At 73.7% G+C, this 19797-nt stretch overlaps 3 protein-coding genes across 6 annotated transcripts; 2 read left to right on the top strand and 1 right to left on the bottom strand.

The window, feature by feature from the left end:
- The first annotated feature begins 1235 nt into the window (after positions 1-1235).
- Positions 1236-8762, top strand: ATXN7L2 (ataxin 7 like 2). 4 transcript variants are annotated; one of them, XM_066983007.1, is made up of 11 exons: positions 1236-1424; positions 3271-3339; positions 3423-3527; positions 3606-3774; positions 3847-4145; positions 4735-4817; positions 4928-5169; positions 5254-5425; positions 5518-5639; positions 6829-7672; positions 8402-8552. In XM_066983007.1, the coding sequence occupies exons 1-11, from the start codon at positions 1295-1297 to the stop codon at positions 8414-8416; spliced, it is 2250 nt and encodes a 749-aa protein (XP_066839108.1). In that variant the 5' UTR covers positions 1236-1294; the 3' UTR covers positions 8417-8552. The 4 variants fall into 4 exon arrangements, with proteins under 4 accessions (XP_066839108.1, XP_066839107.1, XP_066839105.1 ...); XM_066983006.1 differs by having other exon boundaries at positions 3268-3339; XM_066983004.1 differs by lacking the exon at positions 5518-5639 and having other exon boundaries at positions 3268-3339; positions 8402-8762.
- Positions 8763-9523: 761 nt separating this feature from the next.
- AMIGO1 (adhesion molecule with Ig like domain 1) lies at positions 9524-11968 on the bottom strand. Its single transcript, XM_048055085.2, has one exon. It carries the CDS (start codon positions 11663-11665, stop codon positions 10199-10201), a length of 1467 nt encoding a protein of 488 aa, XP_047911042.2. The 5' UTR covers positions 11666-11968; the 3' UTR covers positions 9524-10198.
- Positions 11969-18308: 6340 nt separating this feature from the next.
- Positions 18309-19759, top strand: GPR61 (G protein-coupled receptor 61). The gene has a single exon (XM_013170993.3). The coding sequence runs from the start codon at positions 18370-18372 to the stop codon at positions 19714-19716; it is 1347 nt and encodes a 448-aa protein (XP_013026447.3). The 5' UTR covers positions 18309-18369; the 3' UTR covers positions 19717-19759.
- Positions 19760-19797: the final 38 nt, after the last annotated feature.

Here is a 19797-nt window from a genome sequence, read left to right as displayed (position 1 = left end):
CCGGGTGCGGGTCCCTATGGGGCTGTATGTTAGCCCCGGGTGCGGGTCCCTATAGGGCTGTATGTCAGCCCCGGGTGCGGGTCCCTATAGGGTGTATGTCAGCCCCGGGTGCCAGTCCCTATAGGGTATATGTCAGCCCTGGGTGCCAGTCCCTATAGGGCTGTATGTCAGCCCCGGGTGCGGGTCCCTATAGGGTGTATGTCAGCCCCGGGTGCCAGTCCCTATAGGGTATATGTCAGCCCTGGGTGCCAGTCCCTATAGGGTGTATGTCAGCCCCGGGTGCGGGTCCCTATAGGGCTGTATGTCAGCCCCGGGTGCGGGTCCCTATAGGGCCGTATGTCAGCCCCGGGTGCGGGTCCCTATGGGGCTGTATGTCAGCCCCGGGTGCGGGTCCCTATAGGGCTGTATGTCAGCCCCGGGTGCGGGTCCCTATAGGGTGTATGTCAGCCCCGGGTGCCAGTCCCTATAGGGTATATGTCAGCCCTGGGTGCCAGTCCCTATAGGGCTGTATGTCAGCCCCGGGTGCGGGTCCCTATAGGGTGTATGTCAGCCCCGGGTGCCAGTCCCTATAGGGTATATGTCAGCCCTGGGTGCCAGTCCCTATAGGGTGTATGTCAGCCCCGGGTGCGGGTCCCTATAGGGCTGTATGTCAGCCCCGGGTGCGGGTCCCTATAGGGCTGTATGTCAGCCCGGGGTGCGGGTCCCTGTAGGGCTGTATGTCAGCCCCGGGTGGGGGTCCCTATAGGGTATATGTCAGCCCTGGGTGCCAGTCCCTATAGGGCTGTATGTCAGCCCCGGGTGCAGGTCCCTATAGGGCTGTATGTCAGCCCCGGGTGCGGGTCCCTCTAGGGCCGTACGTCAGCCCCGGGGCCCAGCTCCCCGTTGAGCCGTGGCTCCCGGCCCCCCCAGGGGCTCCCCTCGCAGCCCCCGTGCCCGCCCCGGTGCCGCTGCCGGCCCGGTGCCCGCTCGCCCCGCGCTGCCCGGGGCCGTGCCGGGAGCCGCGCACCGACCGCGGGCACCCGCCCGGCACCGAGCTCGCCGCCGCGGGGCCGCCCCGCACCGGGGCCCGGCGGGGGGAGCGGGGGGGGGGGGGTCCGGTGCCCCCGGGGTCCGGTGCCCCCCGGCCCCGCGCTGCCCCCGGGAGCCCCGGGGCGGGGCCGGCGGCGGGACTACACCGCCCGTGGGGCCGCGGGGCGGGCGGGGGCGCGCGGCGCATGCGCGGGGGCGCGCGGGGCGGGGGCGGCGGCGGCGGCGGCGGCGGGGGGGGCGCGCTCCCGCGGCGGCGGCGGCGGCGATGGCGGCGCGTGGGCGCGCGGCGGCGGCGGCGATGGCGGCGGCGGAGCGGCGGCTGCCGAGCCTGGACGAGTTCGCGGGGCAGAGCTGGAGCGCCTGGGTGGAGCGGGCCGGGCCGCCCGCCGAGCCGGGTGAGGGGCGGCGGCGGGGCGGGGGGGGGCGCCGGGGGGCGGGGGGGGGGGGCCGCCGCCGGACGGGGCCGCGCCCGCCGCCGCCCCCCCCCCCCCCCGGTCCTAGCGCCGCCGCGCGGCGGGCAGCGGGCACCGGGCGGCGGGCGGCGGGCGCCCCGCACCGGGCGGCGGGCGTCCTGCAGCGGGCACCCGGAGCGGAGCGGAGCGGGAACCGGGCACCGGAACCGCGGGTCCGTGCCGCCGCCGTGCTTGTGCGGGAGCCGGGCGTCGGGCACGGGGAGGCGGGCACCGGGCACCGAGCGGGGCCGCGCACCCGGCAGTGCCCGCGGGGAACCGGGAGCCCCGGTACCGGCACTGCCCCGACCGGCTCCCCCGTTCCAACTGCACGGGCACGGCTGGACGGAGCTGGGTGCCCAGTACGGCACGGCTGGTGACACTGGGTGCCCAGTACGGCACGGCTGGGTGACACTGGGTGCCCAGTACGGCACGGCTGGACAGCACTGGGTGCCCAGTGCGGCACGGCTGGGTGACACTGGGTGCCCAGTACGGCACAGCTGGACAGCACTGGGTGCCCAGTACAGCACGGCTGGGTGACACTGGGTGCCCAGTACTGCACAGCTGGACAGCACTGGGTGCCCAGTACGGCACGGCTGGGTGACACTGGGTGCCCAGTGCGGCACGGCTGGGTGACACTGGGTGCCCAGTACGGCACAGCTGGACAGCACTGGGTGCCCAGTATGGCATGGCTGGGTGACACTGGGTGCCCAGTAATGGCACGGCTGGACAGCACTGGGTGCCCAGTACGGCACGGCTGGGTGACACTGGGTGCCCAGTACGGCACAGCTGGGTGACACTGGGTGCCCAGTACAGCACGGCTGGACAGACTGGGTGCCCAGTACGGCACGGCTGGGTGACGCTGGGTGCCCAGTACGGCACGGCTGGACAGCACTGGGTGCCCAGTATGGCCCAGCCATGCAGGACACCACACAGCGTGTCCCAGTGCTGGGACAGCCTCCTGGTGCGGCCAGCAGGGACGGGTGCTGCTGGCACAGCTGGTGGGGACACGGGCGGCACTGGCCACCTCCTGAGCGTGTCACAGCCGGGCGGGCTGTCCCCAGGAGCCCCCATGGCCGCGGTCACCGCAGGGCCCGGCACCTGCCAGCGGGGTACCTCCGCGGTGGCTTTGGGCTCCAGCCCCTCTCTCGGGTGCTCTCAGTGGTCTCTGCCCCTTCCCCTTGGGCCCAGGAGCCCCCGCTGGTGCCTGCTGTGGTGCCGCGGTCCCTGCCACCCCCTGTCCCCAGCCCTCGTGGGGTCCAGGCCTTGAGCAGCTGAGTGTCACCCACCGGGTGCCACCCTGAGCCTGGGACGGGGGGTAGGGGATGGGGGGCCACGGGTACCCCACGGCATCAGCTGATCCCGAGGTCGGCCGAGGGACCCATCCTCATGTGTAATTTTCGCTCTTTGCATCATTTTGGGAGCGCTGGCCGGTGTTTGGCAGCCAGGGGACACGGTGGCTGCAGCTGCAGGGGTGGGGACAGGGCAGCACCCGCGCCTTTGTGCCCGGTGCTGGCTGCGGGACGGGGCAGGCGGGAGCTGAGGCCGGCACGGCTCGTGACAGCGATGGCGCTCCAGCAGGAGCTCACCCACTCGCTTCAGCTCAGGTTTTACCCACGGAGGCGCGGGTGGCGGAGCCAACAGCCGCTCCCGGCACCCTCGGGTCCTCAGCTCTCTCCACGGGTGGGACCGGCAGCCGCTGGGTGCTGGTGCAGGATCCGGCCCAGGCGGCAGCGCGCTGGGGCACGCGGGATGCAGCCGGGTGCCGCTGACGGGTTTTGGTCCCCAGCAGGGTTGGAGCCGGAGGAGAGCAGCAAGAGCGGGAGCAAGAAACTGGACGCCATGACGCTGATTAAGGAAGGTAAGCTCCCCACTTTGGGGAGAAAACCCGTGGTTCGGGGACCACGCGTGCCCTGAGGCACCTGACCAGCCTCTGCCCCGCAGACATGTCCATCTTCGGCCACTGCCCGGCGCACGACGAGTTCTACCTGGTGGTCTGCAACCACTGCAGCCAGGTGGTGAAGCCCCAGGCCTTCCAGAAGCACTGCGGTAAGTGGGGGCACGGGGAGGGTGGGCGGGGGGCCGCAGAGCCCTGCGGCGGGCTGACGGCGGGCCTTTCCCCGGCAGAACGGCGCCACGGCCCGCTCAGCAAGCTGTACGCCCGGGCTGCCGCCGGCAGCCCCAAGTGCCACGCCGTCAACGGGCAGCCGGCGGCCAAGGCGCTGCGGGAGAAGCCGCCGGGCGCCCGCGGCCGGACCCAGCCGCTGCCCGACAAGGCGCAGAAGGACAACCTCTGGTGAGCAGCCGGGCCGCGGCACGGCCCCCCCGGTGCCGCCGGGCGCCTCTCACCGGCCCCTTCTCTTCCCAGCTTGTTCATGCCTGTGGTGAACCTGGAGAAGATCCCCAGCCTCCCCAAGCCGGACGGGCACGGGATCAAAGTGCCCCCCAAAGCCCTGCCCGCGCAGCCTTCCTCCAGCTCCAAAGACCCCCCGGGGAGACCCTCCCCGACAGCGCCGCCGAAAGAGCCCCCGGTGCCGGCTGGGGTCGGGGGGGACTCGGCGCCGCCCGCCGCCGGCCCCGTGCGCAAGCCAGAGAGCGTGCCCGCCCCGGGGGAGAAGGAGCCGGGCGCCTGCAAGCCGCCCCCCAGGTCCCACAAGAAGCCGGCGCGTGAGTCCCGCTTCCCCGCCGGCCGCGGGCGGGGGGTGCCGGTGGGGGCCGCGTAGCTGCGGGCCGTGGCGCGGGCTCCCAGGCCGGGTCCGGCTGCTCGGCGGCTGGGTTCGGCGCAGCGGCGGGGTAGGTAACCTCGGCGGCTCCGTCCCTCCGCCCGCCCGCGGAGGAGCCGCGGCGGCCCCTGACGGCGGCCCCGTTCACCCGGCAGGTCTGGGGCCCCCCGCCGCGGGGGCGCCCGGAAGAGCTGCGTGCGGCGCGGGAGCCGCGAGCCCTGCGCCGTGAGCAAGAGCGCGAGCCAGGGCTGAGCCCCGCAAGCGGGACACGGACAGATGCTGCGGCGCTCGCGGGCACTCTCAGGCTACAGTGAGCGATGCCACGGCACGACCTAGGCGCAGGCCGGGGGCCGGGGGGGGTCTCGCCCGGCTCCGGCGGGGAGCCCGGTGCCCGATCTCACCGGGGGGGCTCGGGCAGCGCGGGAGCCTCCTGCGGGGCTGGCGGAGGCGGCGGCAGCCCGGTCATCGTGCGTGGCTTAGCCCCGCGCCCCCCTCAGCCCCCCCGGCATCCCACTGCCTCGCTCTGCCCGCAGGGAAGGAGTGCGACCTGAACAGGCAGTGCGGCGTGCTGAACCCCGACACCAAGAAGATCTGCACCCGCCTGCTGACCTGCAAGGTAGCGCCTCGGCTGCGCCGGGCGGGGGGACGCGGGCCTCGGGTGGTGGGAGCCGCGGTGGCTCCCGGAGGGTGCCCCCCACCTCGTGTGACCCCCCCCCCGTCCCGCAGATCCACTCCGTGCACCAGCGCCGTGAGGTGCAGGGCCGCGCCAAGGACTTCGACGTGCTGGTGGCCGAGCTGAAGGCCAGCTCCCGCCGGGAGTCCCCGAAGGAGAAGAGCCCGGTGAGGAAGGAGCCGCTCCCCGAGCGCCCGGCCCTGGCTGCCCCCGCGCTGCCGCAGCCCCCCGCCGTCCCGCCCAGCGCATCCCCCTGCCGTGCCAGGCCCCCCCACTCCCACTGCCCGCCCCCCAGGTGAGCACCCGCCGTCCCCACCGCCGGCATCAGCCCCGGCCATGCCCGGCGGCCGCAGCTCTCACCGCCCCCTCTCCGGTGCAGGGCCAGGCTTTCCTCCGACAGCGACCCCGAGGAGGGGGACGCGGGGCTGTTCCCCTTGCCCCTGCCCAAGGGGGGCAGCCGGGGGTCCAGCGAGGAGAGCGAGGAGGAGGGGGCCGAGGACGCCCACCGCCCCGACTGCCATTATGCGGCACGCCCGCCGCGGCCACAAGCGGTGAGTTTGGGGGGTGCCCCCTCGCGCTGCTGCGGGTGGGCTTTGGGGGTGCCCACCCTGACGCCCCCCACCCTGTGCCCCCCCCCCCCCAGTTCTGCACCTTTGGGAGCCGCTTGGTCAGCCCGGGCTGCTACGTCTTCAACCGGCGCCTTGACCGCTTCTGCTCGGCGCTGGGCTCCATGCTGGAGCGGCACCTCAGCTCGCACATGTGGAGGTGAGGGGGGGCCGGGGGGCACCCTGCCGGCCAGCGTGGCGCTTCGGGAGGGACCCAGGGGTGCGCAGGGCACCGAGTGGGGCTAGAGCTGCAGGGTGAGATCTGTGCGGGGGTGCTGTGTTGGGGCCCATCCTCTTTTATATCTTTATCGATGGCTTGGATGAGGGAATCGAGCGCACCCTCAGTAGGTTCGCAGCTGACACCAAGCTGGGGGGAGGAGTCGATCTGCCGGAGGGCAGGAAGGCGCTGCAGCGGGACCGGGACAGGCTGGGTCGATGGACAGAGGCTAACGGGATGAGGCTCAACGTGGCTCAGTGCCGGGTCCTGTGCTTTGGGCACAACAACCCCGTGCAGCGCTGCAGGCTTGGGGCAGGGTGGCTGGAAAGCTGTGCAGAGGAAAAGGACCTGGGGGTGCTGGTCGATGCTTGCCTGAACAGGAGCCGGCAGTGTGCCCGGGTGGCCGAAAAGGCCAACGGCATCCTGGCTGTGTCAGGAAGGGCGCAGGCAGCAGGGCCAGGGAGGTGGTGGTCCCCCTGTGTTCTGCTCTGCTGCGGCCGCCCCTCGAGTGCTGGGTTCAGCTTTGGGCCCCTCACTACCAGAGGGACACCGAGGCCCTGCAGCGTGTCCAGAGCAGGGCTGCGAGGCTGGGGAAGGGCCTGGGACACAGGTCCTGTGAGGAGCGGCTGGGGGAGCTGGGGGGGTTTGGTCTGGGGAAGAGGAGGCTCAGGGCAGAGCTCGCTGCTCTCTGCAGCCACGTGTGGGGAGCTGGGGGTCAACCTCTTCTTGCAGATAACCAGTGACAGGGCCAGAGGGAATGGCCTCGAGTTGTGCCAGGGGAGGTTCAGGTGGGAAATGAGGAAACATTTCTGCTCAGAGAGCGGTCAGGCGTTGGGACGGGTTGCCCAGGGAGGTGGGGGAGTCACCGTCCCTGGGGGTGCTCAAGGAGAGGTCGGGCCCGGTGCTTGGGGACAGGGCTCAGGGGGTGCTGGTGGCAGGGGGTGGTTGGGCCGGGTGATCCTGGAGGGCTCTTCCAACATTAATGATTCTGTGGGGTGGGGGGTGCCCCCCTGCAGCTGGGGGTAGCCACTGCCTGGACTGGTTCCGTCTTTGCAGAGACTGGGGGGGTCCCACCTGGGCAGGGAGCAGCGATGTGGGAGTCCCTCTCACCATCTCCTGTCCCACCCCACAGGAAGATCCCTCCGGCCGCCGAGCCCCAGCTCCACACCGCCCCGGCGCCCCCCAGCCCCGCCGGCCCCCCCTGCGGCCCCGCCGCCCCGGCCCCCCCGCCCCACACACGGACCCCCCCAGCCCCCGCCGGCCCCCGGGACAGCCGGGTCCCTGCCAGCATCAACTACACGGTGGGGTCCCCGCACGCAGCGGCCGCCTGCAGCCAGCCGGAGTGCGGGGGGGGCGGCAGCCAGTCCATCACCTCCCCGCTGCCGGCCAACATCCCCTCGCCCTCCTTCAGCAAGTTGCCTTCCACCAAGGCCAGCAAATCCTCCCGGGCCAAGGAGGCGGCGGGCAGCACGGAGCCGGACGCCGTCGCCCGCAAACGCAAGCAGCCCCTGGGCGCCGCCGCCAGCCCCCCCTACAAACGGACCTGCCCCGGGGACGGGGCGAAAAGCAAAAGCCCCGGCTGCCAGGTCTTGCACCCCCCCGGCAAGACGAAAGCCGCCCCGGTGTCATCGTCTGCCACCGCTGCCCTCAATGGCTCGGTGTGCGCCGGCGGCCGGCTGAAGCGGGGCCCCCCCCCGGACTGCCGCATCCCCCCCAGCGCCACGCCGGAGCCCCGGGGCTCGCCGCTGCACGGGGCCGGGGTGCCCCCACCGCCCCCCCGCTGCATCTCAGAGGACGAGGCCAAGAAGCGCAAGAACACGGCCACGTACTGCCGGCCTGGGAAGCCCAAGCACGCCGCCCCCCCGCCAGCCCCCCCCCCCGCCCCCGGCCCAGCACCCCCCGACCCGGGCTGCTCCGTCCGCAGGAAGAAGCCGGGGACCCCCCTGGGCTTCGAGGAGAAGCGGAGCGCCCTGAAGGTAGGGCTGAGGAGGGGGTGGGGGTGCTGGGGGGGTCCCCACTCAGATCTGGGGGGCGGGAGTGGGTTTTTGGGGTGCCCCCAGGCATATTAGGGACCACAGGAGCTGAGCAGCATCAACTGGGTCTCACAGGGCAGTGAAATTGGGGACCCCCCAGGGCCACCGGCACCCATGGGGGATGGGGTGGCACCCACCTCCTCCTGGGGCTCGGGGCCACTTGTGTGTGCCCGTTCCATGAGGGACACCCTGGTCCTGGTTGGGGGGGACACCATGGGGACAACGTGGTGTGGTGGGGGCTGGCAGGGGAGATGCCGTGCTGATGCCGTGGTCCCGATGTGGGGGACACCACGGGCACCCTCTGGGGACATCCGTGTCCCATGTTGGGGATGCCACGGGGACCCTCTGGGGATACCCTGGCCCCAGGCTGGGGATGCCGTGGACACCCCTAGGGGACACCCACGTCCCAGACTGGGGACGGTGGCACCAGGTAGGGGACTCTGTGGAGGACACCGTGGGGGTTATCCTGGTGCTGTGGGGCTGCCGGTGTCACCCCTCTGGGGGTGGCTGGCATGGGGACCCTCTGGGGACATCCTAATCCTGGGAAGGGTTTGCCGCGGGGATACGCTAACCCTGGGGGGGGGACACCGCGGGGACGCCCTGTCCCTGGGTGGGGGACACCGTGGGACCGGGGTCACCCCGTGGCTGACCGGCGCCTCTCCCTCCCCGCAGTCCAAAGCCCATTAACGGAGGGGCCGGGGGCTTCCGTCACCGCCCGGGGCTTCTGTGCGCCAGGGAGCCCCGCGCCGCCGCCGGGAAGCACCGAGAAGCCGACGAGGGGAGAAGAACCCGAGGGGAGAAGAAGAAGAAGAAAAAAAAAAACCTCCAGAAAAATACCTCAAGACTCTTTGTTCCTGTTCCGTTGCTGCTACCCCAACCCCCGGGGAGAGGAGGTGGCCGCGGCCGGGGGTCCCGGGGCAGGAGCGGCCGCGGGGCCACCACGGGGCCACCACGGGGCCACCACGGGGCCACCACGCTGGCCGGGGGCCGCCGCCGGCTGCGGATATTTATAAGAATTCCTATTGCTGTTTTTTTTTTGTTGTTTCTTTTTTTTAAAAAAAAAAAAAAAAAAAAAGGAAAAATTAAACCCGTATTGCACGGGGGGGGGGCCGGGGGGGCGCCCTGAGGTCCCCGCGGTGCCCGGGGCGGCTGCAGGGGACGCGGCCCGCGAGGACGGCGGGGGAAGGCGGCGCCCCCGGGAGCCCCGCGGGGACCGGGCGGGGGGTCCCCGGTTGCCGCAGGGGACGGGGGGGGGGGCGCGGGGCGAGCGGGACCCGGGGGGGACGGGGGGGGGGGGGGGGGGGCTGGGGGGGGCCCCCCGCAGCCCCGCGGTGTCGCTGTCCCCGCGCCGCAGCCCCCTGCGGACGGACAGGCCCCGCCCCCCGCCCCACCAGGCCCCGCCCCCCCCGCCCAGGCCCCGCCCACCGCCCCACCAGGCCCCGCCCCCTGTCCCACCAGGCCCCGCCCCCCTGTCCCACCAGGCCCCGCCCCCCCCGCCCAGGCCCCGCCCCCCGCCCCACCAGCCCCCGCCTCAGGCCCCGTCCCCCGGCCCACCAGGCCCCGCCCCCCCGGCCCCAGGCCCCGCCCCCCGCAGGTAAGGCCCCGCCCCTTTCACCACCCCCACCCCTTCTGCCATGCCCCTCCCACCAGCCCCGTGGCCCCGCCCCCCGTGGCTTGGCCCCGCCCCACGCGGGGGTCTTTGGGGTGCTGGGGGGGCCTGGGGGGCCCTGGGGGGCCGTGGGGGGGCCGTGGGGGGGCCGTGGGGGGCGAGGTCTCGGCGCGCGGCACAGCAGCGGGCGGGGAGCTCACGTTTATTGTCACCGATGCAGCAGCGCGGCCGGGGGACGGGGACGGAGCTGGGGGGGTGGCTGCGGGGGCAGGCGGGGGCTGGGGGGGGATCCCCGGCCCCGGGACCCCCCCCACGCGCGGGGCGGCGACGTTACCCCCCCCCGGGCCGGGACCCCGAGGGGGGCGCCGGGCGGGGGTCTGCTCGTGGCCGTGCATTGAACGGGGGGCGGCGGGGGGTCCCCGAGGGTGGCCGTGCCCCGAGCGCCCCCCCGGAGGTCTGGGTGGCAGCTGTGGCCTTGGGGACATGCTTCCCGGGGGGGGTCATGCGTCGCGATAAACATGCGGGGGGGCAGCGCCGTGGGGAGGGGCGGCTGGCACCTGGCTGCTGGCCCTGGGGTGCCCAGGCAGCGGGGGGGCAGGGGCGGCCCCGTGTCCCCGGGTGCCGTCAGTGGGGGTCCTGCGGTGCCCGGACCCCCGGGGGGGCTCCAGGTCGCGCCGTCCCCACCAGAGTCCCCGTGTCCCTTGTGTCCGGCACGGCGGAGGCGACCTCTGCGGGGCCCGGGGCTGCGATGCACGCAGCGGGGGGGCCGGGCCGGCTGTCCTTCCTGCACCCCATCCAGCGCGGACCGGGGGAACGGTGCGGGGGGGGTGGGGGGGGCTCCAACAGCAGGGTGCCCCCCCCTACACCACGATGGGGGTGTCCGAGAACACCGAGCTGACCGAGTCCGGGTCCGACACCTTCCTCTGCGCCCGGGGGCCCTCCCGCGCCGCCGCCACCGCCACGGCCGGGGGGGTGCCCCCCGCTTTGAACCTGCCGTTCTGCCCCCCCGGGGGGGCGCGGGGCCCGGCGGCGCCGTGGGGCTGGGGGGGCTCTCTGGCGGCGTGGTTGGGGGTGGCGCTGAGCACGGAGGAGTTGAGGCTGTCGTCGCGGGGGGCCGGCGTCTTGTCGGCGCCGCGGCAGCAGCAGCGGCAGGGGGTGAGGTACAGGTAGATGAGCACCAGCACCACGCTCAGGATGCAGCCCACCAGCGTGGTGTAGGCGGTGTTGAGGCCGTCGTGCGGGCCGTGCAGCGTGAAGTTGTGCACCAGCAGCTCCACGTAGAGCGTCTCGTTGAGCGCGGGGCCGGCCACCCGGCAGGCGTAGGTGCCGGCGTCCTCGGGGCGCAGCGCCCGCAGCTGCAGGCTGCCGTTGGCCAGCACGGCCGCGCTGCCGTTGCCGGCCTCCTCCGGCACCCGCTCGCCGCCCGGCGTCACCCAGTGCCGGCTGTGCGCCGCCCGCAGCCGGCTGTCGCAGCCCAGCGTCACGGTGTCGCCCAGGTGCGCCTCCAGCACGGCCTCGCGCGCCTCGCTGCAGTTGAGCAGCTCGCGGCCGGCCAGCGCCAGGATGCCGACGGGCGCGCGGCCCGGGGCCGGCAGCAGGCAGCGCAGCTCCTCCTGGAAGTCCAGCACGGCGCTGAGGCGGCGGCGCCAGCCGCGGGCCACCAGCTGGAAGAGCGGGCAGTCGCAGGCCAGCGGGTTGCCGTGCAGGTAGAGGCGGTCGCGCAGCCAGGCCGGCAGCGCCTGCAGCTCGGCCACGGGGAGGCTGCGCAGGCGGTTGGCCGAGAGGTCGAGCAGCGCCAGCTGCGGCAGGCGGCTGCCCTCGCGCAGCAGCTCCAGCGGGAAGCGGGCGATGTGGTTCTGGCCCAGGTAGAGCTTGCGCAGCCGGCCCAGGTTGTCGAAGGCGGTGCGGTCGACGGCGGCGATCTCGTTGTTGTAGAGCAGCAGCACCTCCAGCTCGGCCAGGTCGCTGAAGAGGTTCTCCTCCAGCGCCCGCAGGCGGTTGGAGGAGAGGTCGAGGTGCCGCAGGTGCGGGACGTGCGCGAAGGCCTCGGTGGACACGAAGGCCAGCCCGTTGTGGGACAGCAGCAGGGCGTGCAGGTGCGCCAGCCGCCCCGGCGCCCAGTCGGCGCGCAGCCGGCTCAGGTTGTTGTGGCTCAGGTCCAGCACGGCGGTGAAGCGGGGCAGGGGCGCGGGCACGGCGCTCAGCACCGCCTGCGAGCAGCTCAGGATGTTGGAGGCGCAGACGCAGCGCGGGGGGCAGCTCCCGCCCGCCGCCCCCGCCGCCAGCGCCAGCGCCGCCACCGCCAGCAGGGCCCCCGGCCCCGCCATGGCCCCGGCGCCGCGCTCGGCCCCGCCGCGGGGATGGGGACGGGGACGCGGTGGCTCGTGCGGCCCGGCGTCACCGCATGCGCCGGGGCGCGCGGTGTCACGGCACGCGGGGCGCCGGGCGCCCGGGGTCACGGCTCGCGCCGCGGGGAGCCTTCGGCTGCCAGCGTCACGGCGCGGGGTGGCTCCGGCCACCCGGTGACACCGCGGGGGGGGGGGTTGGGCCAGCCGGTGTCACGGCTCGGTGTCACGGCTCGGTGTCACGGCTCGGTGTCACGGCTCGGTGTCACGGCTCGGTGTCACGGCTCGCGGCCCGGTGTCACGGCGGGCTTGCTCCTCACCCGGTGTCACGGCGCGGGGTGGCTTTGTCACCCGGCGTGGCGCTGCAGGGTGCCACCCGGTGTCCCGGCAGGTGCCAGGCCCGCTGCTCGCCCGCTGCCACCGGGCGGCTCCGGGCTCCCGCTGCCTCCACCGCCCCCCCCCCAACCGACCGGGCCCGGCCGCGCCGCTCCCGGTGCCCCCCGCGCCCGCCCCGCCCCAGCCCCGCGCCGCGGCCCCGGCCCCCCCGCGGCGGGCGGGAGGATGCCTCGCTCCCCTCCCCCCCCCCCCCCCGACCGGGCGTTACCGGGGCCCGGGGCCGGGCCGGGCCGGTGCCGAGGAGGGCAACGGGGGAGGCCGGGCCGAGGCACGACGACACGAGCCGGGCCGGGCCGGGCCGGGCCGAACGGGGCTGAGGCGAGAAAAGCGAGCGGAGCCGAGCCGAGCAGAACCGGGCCGAGCCGAACCGAACCGGGCCGAGCTGGGCCGAACCGAACCGGGCCGAGCTGGGCCGAACTGAACCGGGCCGGGTCGGGCTGAAGCGTGCCGGGGTGAGCCGAGCCGAACAGGGCTGAACCGATCCGATCCGATCCGATCCGATCCGGGCCGGGCCGGGCCGGGCCGGGCCCCGCGGGGCTGCAGCGCGCCCGCCCCGGGACAGCGGCCTGGGGGCGGCCCCGGCGCGGCGGCCCCCGCGCACGGCGGGTCCTCATTGGCTGCCGCCGCGCCGCACGCGGCCAATGGCAGCGCCGCCCGCTTAACCCCTCGTGGGCCGGCCCCGGACCCGGCCCCGGCCCCGGCCGCCCCCCGCCAAATCCTCACCGCTACCACACCCCCCCCGGCCCCGGTCCCCGGCCCCATCCCCATCCCCATCCCATCCCCATCCCATCCCCATCCCATCCCCATCCCATCCCCATCCCCATCCCCATCCCCATCCCCATCCCCATCCCCATCCCCATCCCCATCCCCATCCCCATCCCCATCCCCATCCCCATCCCATCCCCATCCCCATCCCATCCCATCCCCATCCCCATCCCCATCCCCATCCCCATCCCATCCCCATCCCATCCCCATCCCCATCCCATCCCATCCCCATCCCCATCCCCATCCCCATCCCCATCCCCATCCCATCCCCATCCCATCCCCATCCCCATCCCCATCCCATCCCCATCCCCATCCCCCCATCCCCATCCCATCCCCATCCCCATCCCCATCCCCATCCCATCCCCATCCCCATCCCCATCCCCCCCATCCCCATCCCCATCCCCATCCCATCCCCATCCCATCCCCATCCCATCCCATCCCCATCCCATCCCCATCCCGTCCCCATCCCCATCCCCATCCCCATCCCATCCCCATCCCATCCCATCCCCATCCCATCCCCATCCCGTCCCCATCCCCATCCCCATCCCCATCCCATCCCCATCCCATCCCATCCCCATCCCATCCCCATCCCCATCCCCATCCCCATCCCATCCCCATCCCCATCCCATCCCATCCCCATCCCCGTCCCCATCCCCATCCCATCCCCATCCCATCCCCATCCCCATCCCCATCCCCATCCCCATCCCCATCCCCATCCCATCCCCATCCCCATCCCATCCCCATCCCCATCCCATCCCCATCCCCATCCCCATCCCATCCCATCCCCATCCCATCCCCATCCCCATCCCATCCCCATCCCCATCCCATCCCCATCCCCATCCCATCCCCATCCCCATCCCATCCCCATCCCATCCCCATCCCCATCCCCATCCCCATCCCCATCCCCATCCCCATCCCCATCCCCATCCCATCCCATCCCCATCCCCATCCCATCCCCATCCCCATCCCCATCCCATCCCATCCCCATCCCATCCCCATCCCCATCCCATCCCCATCCCCATCCCCATCCCATCCCATCCCCATCCCATCCCCATCCCATCCCCATCCCCATCCCATCCCCATCCCCATCCCCATCCCATCCCCATCCCCATCCCATCCCCATCCCCATCCCATCCCATCCCATCCCCATCCCCATCCCCATCCCCATCCCCATCCCCATCCCCATCCCCATCCCAATCCCCATCCCCATCCCCATCCCAATCCCCATCCCCATCCCCATCCCATCCCCATCCCCATCCCCATCCCCATCCCATCCCCATCCCCATCCCAATCCCCATCCCCATCCCCATCCCATCCCCATCCCCATCCCCATCCCCATCCCCATCCCCATCCCATCCCCATCCCCATCCCCATCCCCATCCCCATCCCCATCCCCATCCCATCCCCATCCCATCCCCATCCCCATCCCATCCCCATCCCCATCCCCATCCCCATCCCATCCCCATCCCCATCCCCATCCCCCCATCCCCATCCCATCCCATCCCCATCCCCATCCCCATCCCCATCCCCATCCCATCCCCATCCCATCCCATCCCATCCCCATCCCATCCCATCCCCATCCCCATCCCATCCCCATCCCCATCCCATCCCATCCCATCCCCATCCCCATCCCATCCCATCCCCATCCCCATCCCATCCCCATCCCCATCCCCATCCCATCCCATCCCATCCCCATCCCCATCCCCATCCCATCCCCATCCCATCCCATCCCACCCAATCCCACCCCATCCCACCCCTATCCCCCCCTCCCCACCCCGTCCTGCTGTGCTGGGCCCACCTGCAGCCCCCGCCCCGGTCCCTCAGCCCCAGCGCAGCCCCCGTGGGCCCGGCCCAGGTCCCCCGGTACCAGCACCAATCCCCCCGTACCGGCTCGCACCCCGCAGGGCCGGCCCAGACCCCCCAGTCCCAGCCCAGTTTCCCCAGTACCATCCCCATCCTGGCAGCGCTGGCCCGCACCAGCCCGCCCGCCACCCCCAGGACGAGGGGGGGACCCCCTGCCCCGGGACCCCACCGAGGGGCACCCTTGGGTGCCGCCGCCCCCGGGCAGGCAGGGGGTGACCCCCTTCCCCCCCCCGATGTGCACAGTTGTTTCTCTGCCTCCCGGGCGTATTTTTAGACGCAAACATTTGTGCCGGTTTTTTGGGTCCAAAATTAGAGGGAAAGGAGCTGGAACAAACAGCGCCGTGACGATGCAGCTTTTTAGTTGCGGGGGGGGGGGGCGGGGGGGGTAATCAAAGGGGAGCTCCGGCAAGGCCCAGCGGGGTGTCCCCAGGGTGCCCCTCGCCCTGTCCCCCCCCCGTGCCCCCACTGCCCGCTCCCTGCCCCAACTGGGGCTTCTGCACCCGTGCGCACGCCCCGAGCCGGGTGACACCAGGGCTGCCCCCCCCGCCCCCCCGCTGCCACTGTCCCCTGCCGCCGGACCGGGATTTTTGCCCTTCGATCATCCTCAATTTCTCTGCCGTAATCCGGGTGCTAATCCCTGCCCCGCGCCCGCTGCCAGCCCGGCCCCCGCCCCGCACTGAGCCCCCCCCAGGGCAGCAGCACCCGCACCCCTCCTCCCCCCCTGGTCCCAGAGGGCTCCGGGCGTCCCCGTCCCTGGGGACCCGGCCGTGCGGTGCCACCCGGGAGCACGCGCGTGCTGGCACGTGGGGGAGGCGCGGGCACGCGCACACCCGAGCACGCGCACGCTGCAGCCACGCGCACGCACGCACGGCCCAGAGACACGAGCGGGCGCGCCCCCGATCGCACGCGCACACGTGCCGCCACGCCAGGTTCACACGCGTGTGAGCACACGCACGCGCACGCCGCACACGCACGCGCACGCTGCACACACGCCGCACACACACACACGCATGCGCGCTCACCCTGCGCCTGCAGCGGGGCTGCCACTGCCGGGGTCATCGGGGGCCTCGGGGGGGGGGGGGCGATTGGGTGCGGGGGTGTCCGGGCGCTGGGTGCTGGGCGCTGGGTGCCCCCCCCGTGCCCCATCAGCCCCCCGGCACCAAGGCGCAGGTTGGGCTGGGCGGCGGGGTAGGGGCCAGCGGCCAGCACCTTCTGGGGGGCAGCCCCCCCGCCCCCCCAAGCTGCTGGGGAATGCCCCCCCCTGCCCACGGCAGCCTCGCCTCCTGCCCCCCGTGCCCCGTGCCTCAGTTTCCCTGCCGTAGCATGGTCCGGGGGGGGGGGAGCCTGGGGTCTCCCCCCACCCCCCCGGACGCACCCGTGTGCGAGGGGTGCGCGGCCCCCGCTGCGGGCACCCCGCTGGGTGCTGAGGGGTGGGAGCGGCGCTCCCGGTGGCTTCCCAGCCCCGGGACGGTTCTTGGGGTGCTGGGCCTGGCTCTGCACCCAAAATGCTGGGTGCTGGGTGCTGGGGAGCAGCACGGCCGAACCCCCGCCTGCACCGAAGCGCCGCTGGGGTGCCGCTGGGGTAGGTGGGCAGCCAGGTGCCGGTGCTGGCGGTGCCGGTCCATCCGAGGTCCCGCGCTCCTAATCCGGTGCGGCCGGGTGTGTTTTCGGGTGCCCGCGGCCTAGCGGTGCGCACGTCACCGCCGGGCCTGCGGCAGGGACTCGGTGCCCGCTCGCCGCCTGCCCCCAGCACGGCCGCCCCCGCACCCGGGGGACAGGGCCCAGGGCACCGCCGGGGGAAGCTCCCAGCCTGCGCAGGCCTTCGGGGGGGGCCGGACCCCGGGGGCCGGTTGGGGACCCCCCCACGTTGCAAAATGCTGGCCGGGCGCCTGGGGAAACTGAGGCACGGCGCGTGGCGGGGGCGCCCACCCCCCCCCCCCCATCCCAGTGGCTCCATCGCTGAACTGGGAGGAGGGGACGGGGCGCTGGGATGGGGGGAGCAGAGCCAGGTGCCCTGCACCCCCCCCCAGGTCCCCCACCCCACTGGCCCTGTGCCCCTGCACCCGTCCCCATCCCCGCTCTGTGCCCGCCACTGTGAGGCTGCCCCACGGCCCCGGCTCCCCCCCCCCCAGGTGCCCCCTGCACCCCCTTGCCCCGTGCCCCCCCCTTTGCCTCCCCCCGTGCCCCCAGGAGCCGCCGTCTCCCGGTTCCCCCAGTGCCTCCAGAGCCCTCCCCAGCACCCAGCCTCACCCCCACACCCCCACCGGGGCCACCCCGGCACCACAGGGACCCCCCCACCTCACAGCGACCCCCCCGCCCTCAGAACGGACCCTCCGGGCCAACAGCGCCCCCCCCGCCCCCACGAGGACCCCCCAGCCTCGGGGGGGGGCTGGGGAAACTGAGGCACGGCCGAAGCTCGGGGCCGCAAGCGGGGCCACTTCCCCCCCCCCCCCCCAACCCCCATCCCCCGGGGGCGTTGGGCAGAGCCGCGACCCCCCCCCGGGACCCCGCAGCTGGGGGGGGGGGGGGGGGGGGCTCGGCGGGGCCCGGTCTCCCCCCGGTGTCCCGGCCCGGGGCCCGGTGGTCCCGGGGAGCGGCGGCGCGGGCGGGAGGCGCTTAGGACCCAGCAGCCCGGTCGGTGCGGGAGCATCCCTCGCCGCAGCGGCTCCAGCACCGGCCCCGGCCCCGAGCATCCCCGCCCGGCTCCGGCCGGGGGCCCGTGGAGCCCCCCCCGGGGTAGGTGCCGGGGCGGCGGCGGAGCGATGCCGGGGGGGGGGGGTCGGGGAGGCAGGGCTGGGGGCGGCGGGGGGGGGGGGGGGCACCCCCTGCACCCCCCTTCCGTCGCCGGGGGGCACCGGCCGGGCTCGGGGAACCTCCCGCAGCCTGCCCCGGGGGAGCACCCATGGGTGGGGAGGGGAGGGGGGGGTCTCCGGAGGGCCCCCGCCCCGGTGCCCACCCTCTCTGGGCTGTGTCTGGGGGGGGAGGGGGGGGGGCAACCCCTCTGGGACGGGCTGGGGGTGTGGGGTCACACGCGGCCCCCCCAGGTGACGGGGGGACCCGGGCGCCCAGGACTTGGTGTCCCCAGGGCGGTCCCAGCGGTGCCCAGGCTCTGGGCGAAGGACGCAGGTGGGTGTCGGGGGACGAAGCAGGGCAGCTGGGGGGGTTCAGCCCCAGAATCGCTCATTTTTCAGGGGAGGAAGGGTTCTTCTGGAAAAGGGGTTTGGCGCAGGGGTCGTGATGTGGGGGAACCCAGCAGTGCCCAGGGTGCGGGGGTTGCACTTGGGAGTCACAGCTGAGCTGGGACACCCGCCTGGGGGCTCGCGGGCCCCGGTTTGCCCCGCAGTCCCCGCTGTCCCCGCTGTCCCCGCCATCCCCACCGTGCCACCCCGCTGACGGCTTCCCCTTCCCCGCAGGCACGCGGCTCTGCCCGGCGGAGAGGAGCGGGGAGATGAGCGGGGCCGGGGGGCACCCTGGGGTGCACTGAGTGCCACGGGCTCGGCAGGACCCATCCTGCCCCGGCACAGCGGGGCCGGGAGATGGCCCGGAGCCGGTGTCAGGCGTAGGGCGGCGGCGATGTGAGCACCCAGCGATGCCCCGCGGCCCCGCGCCGGAGGCCCCGAGGATGGGCGATGGGCCGGTGAGCGCCGGCGCGGCGGCACAGCATGGAGCCCTCCCTGCCCGCCCCGTGGGCCTGGAACGGCTCTAGGACGGCGCGAGCGCTGCAGCCCTCCCCGGGCCCCATGCCCCCCAACGGCACGGCCGACGGCAAGCCCAAGGATGTGGCCTCCAAGTCGGTGGGGCTCTTCTTCATGCTGCTCATCGACCTGACGGCCATCGTGGGCAACGCCGCCGTCATGACCGTCATCGTGAAGACGCCGGCGCTGCGCAAGTTCGTCTTCGTCTTCCACCTCTGCCTGGTGGACTTCCTGGCCGCCCTCACCCTCATGCCGCTGGAGATGCTCTCCGGCTCGTCCATCTTCGACAGCCCGGTTTTCGGCGAGGCCATGTGCCGCGTCTACCTGTTCCTCAGCGTCTGCTTCATCAGCATGTGCATCCTCTCCATCTCCACCATCAACGTGGAGCGCTACTACTACGTGGTGCACCCCATGCGCTACGAGGTGCGGATGACGGTGGGGCTGGTGGCCTGCGTGCTGGTCGGCGTCTGGCTCAAGGCCGTGGCCACCTCCCTCGTCCCCGTGCTGGGCTGGCTGTCCCCCGACCGCCCGCCGGCGCCCGCCGGCCGCGGCTGCTCCTTGCAATGGAGCCGCGGCCCCTACTGCAAGTTCTTCGTGGTCTTCTTCGCCGCCTTCTACTTCCTCCTGCCCCTCCTCATCATCGTGGTGGTCTACTGCAGCATGTTCAAGGTGGCGCGGGTGGCGGCCATGCACCACGGCCCCCTGCCCACCTGGATGGAGACGCCGCGGCGGCGCTCCGAGTCGCTCAGCAGCCGCTCCACCATGGTGACCACCTCGGGGGCCCCCCGCACCACCCCGCAGAGGACGTTCGGGGGGGGCAAGGCGGCTGCCATCCTGCTGGCCGTGGGGGGCCAGTTCCTCTTCTGCTGGCTGCCCTACTTCTCCTTCCACCTCTACACGGCCCTGAGCGCCCAGCCCTTGGCGGGGCCGGCGGCCGAGACCGTGGTCACCTGGCTGGGCTACTTCTGCTTTACCTCCAACCCCTTCTTCTACGGGTGCCTCAACCGGCAGATCCGCGGCGAGCTGGGCCGACTCCTCACCTGCTTCTTCAAGCAGCCGCCCGAGGAGGACCTGCGGCTGCCCAGCCGCGAGGGCTCCATCGAGGAGAACTTCCTGCAGTTCCTCCAGGGCACCGGCTGCCCCGCCGAGCCCCGGCCCCGCCTCGACACCCCCAGCCCCAAGCGGGACCAGCCCCCCGTCGACTTCCGCATCCCGGGACAGGTCGGCGAGGACGGGGCCGAGGGGCCGGAGCGGCGCGGCGGCGGCGACGGGGTCCACGTGCCGGCGGCCGCCCCTCTCAACCCGGAGCTGTAGCGTCCCCGCGGTTGCGTTCGGCTCAAACACGGCTGCACGCGGAGAGCTGGTCTGCGTGCTCTGGGGGCTCGCTCGCGGGGC

Source organism: Anser cygnoides, chromosome 25 (assembly GCF_040182565.1).
Source record: "Anser cygnoides isolate HZ-2024a breed goose chromosome 25, Taihu_goose_T2T_genome, whole genome shotgun sequence".
Classification (NCBI taxonomy): domain Eukaryota; kingdom Metazoa; phylum Chordata; class Aves; order Anseriformes; family Anatidae; genus Anser; species Anser cygnoides.
The sequence above is the reverse complement of the archived record's forward strand: the minus strand, read 5'-3'. Positions and strand labels throughout refer to the sequence as shown.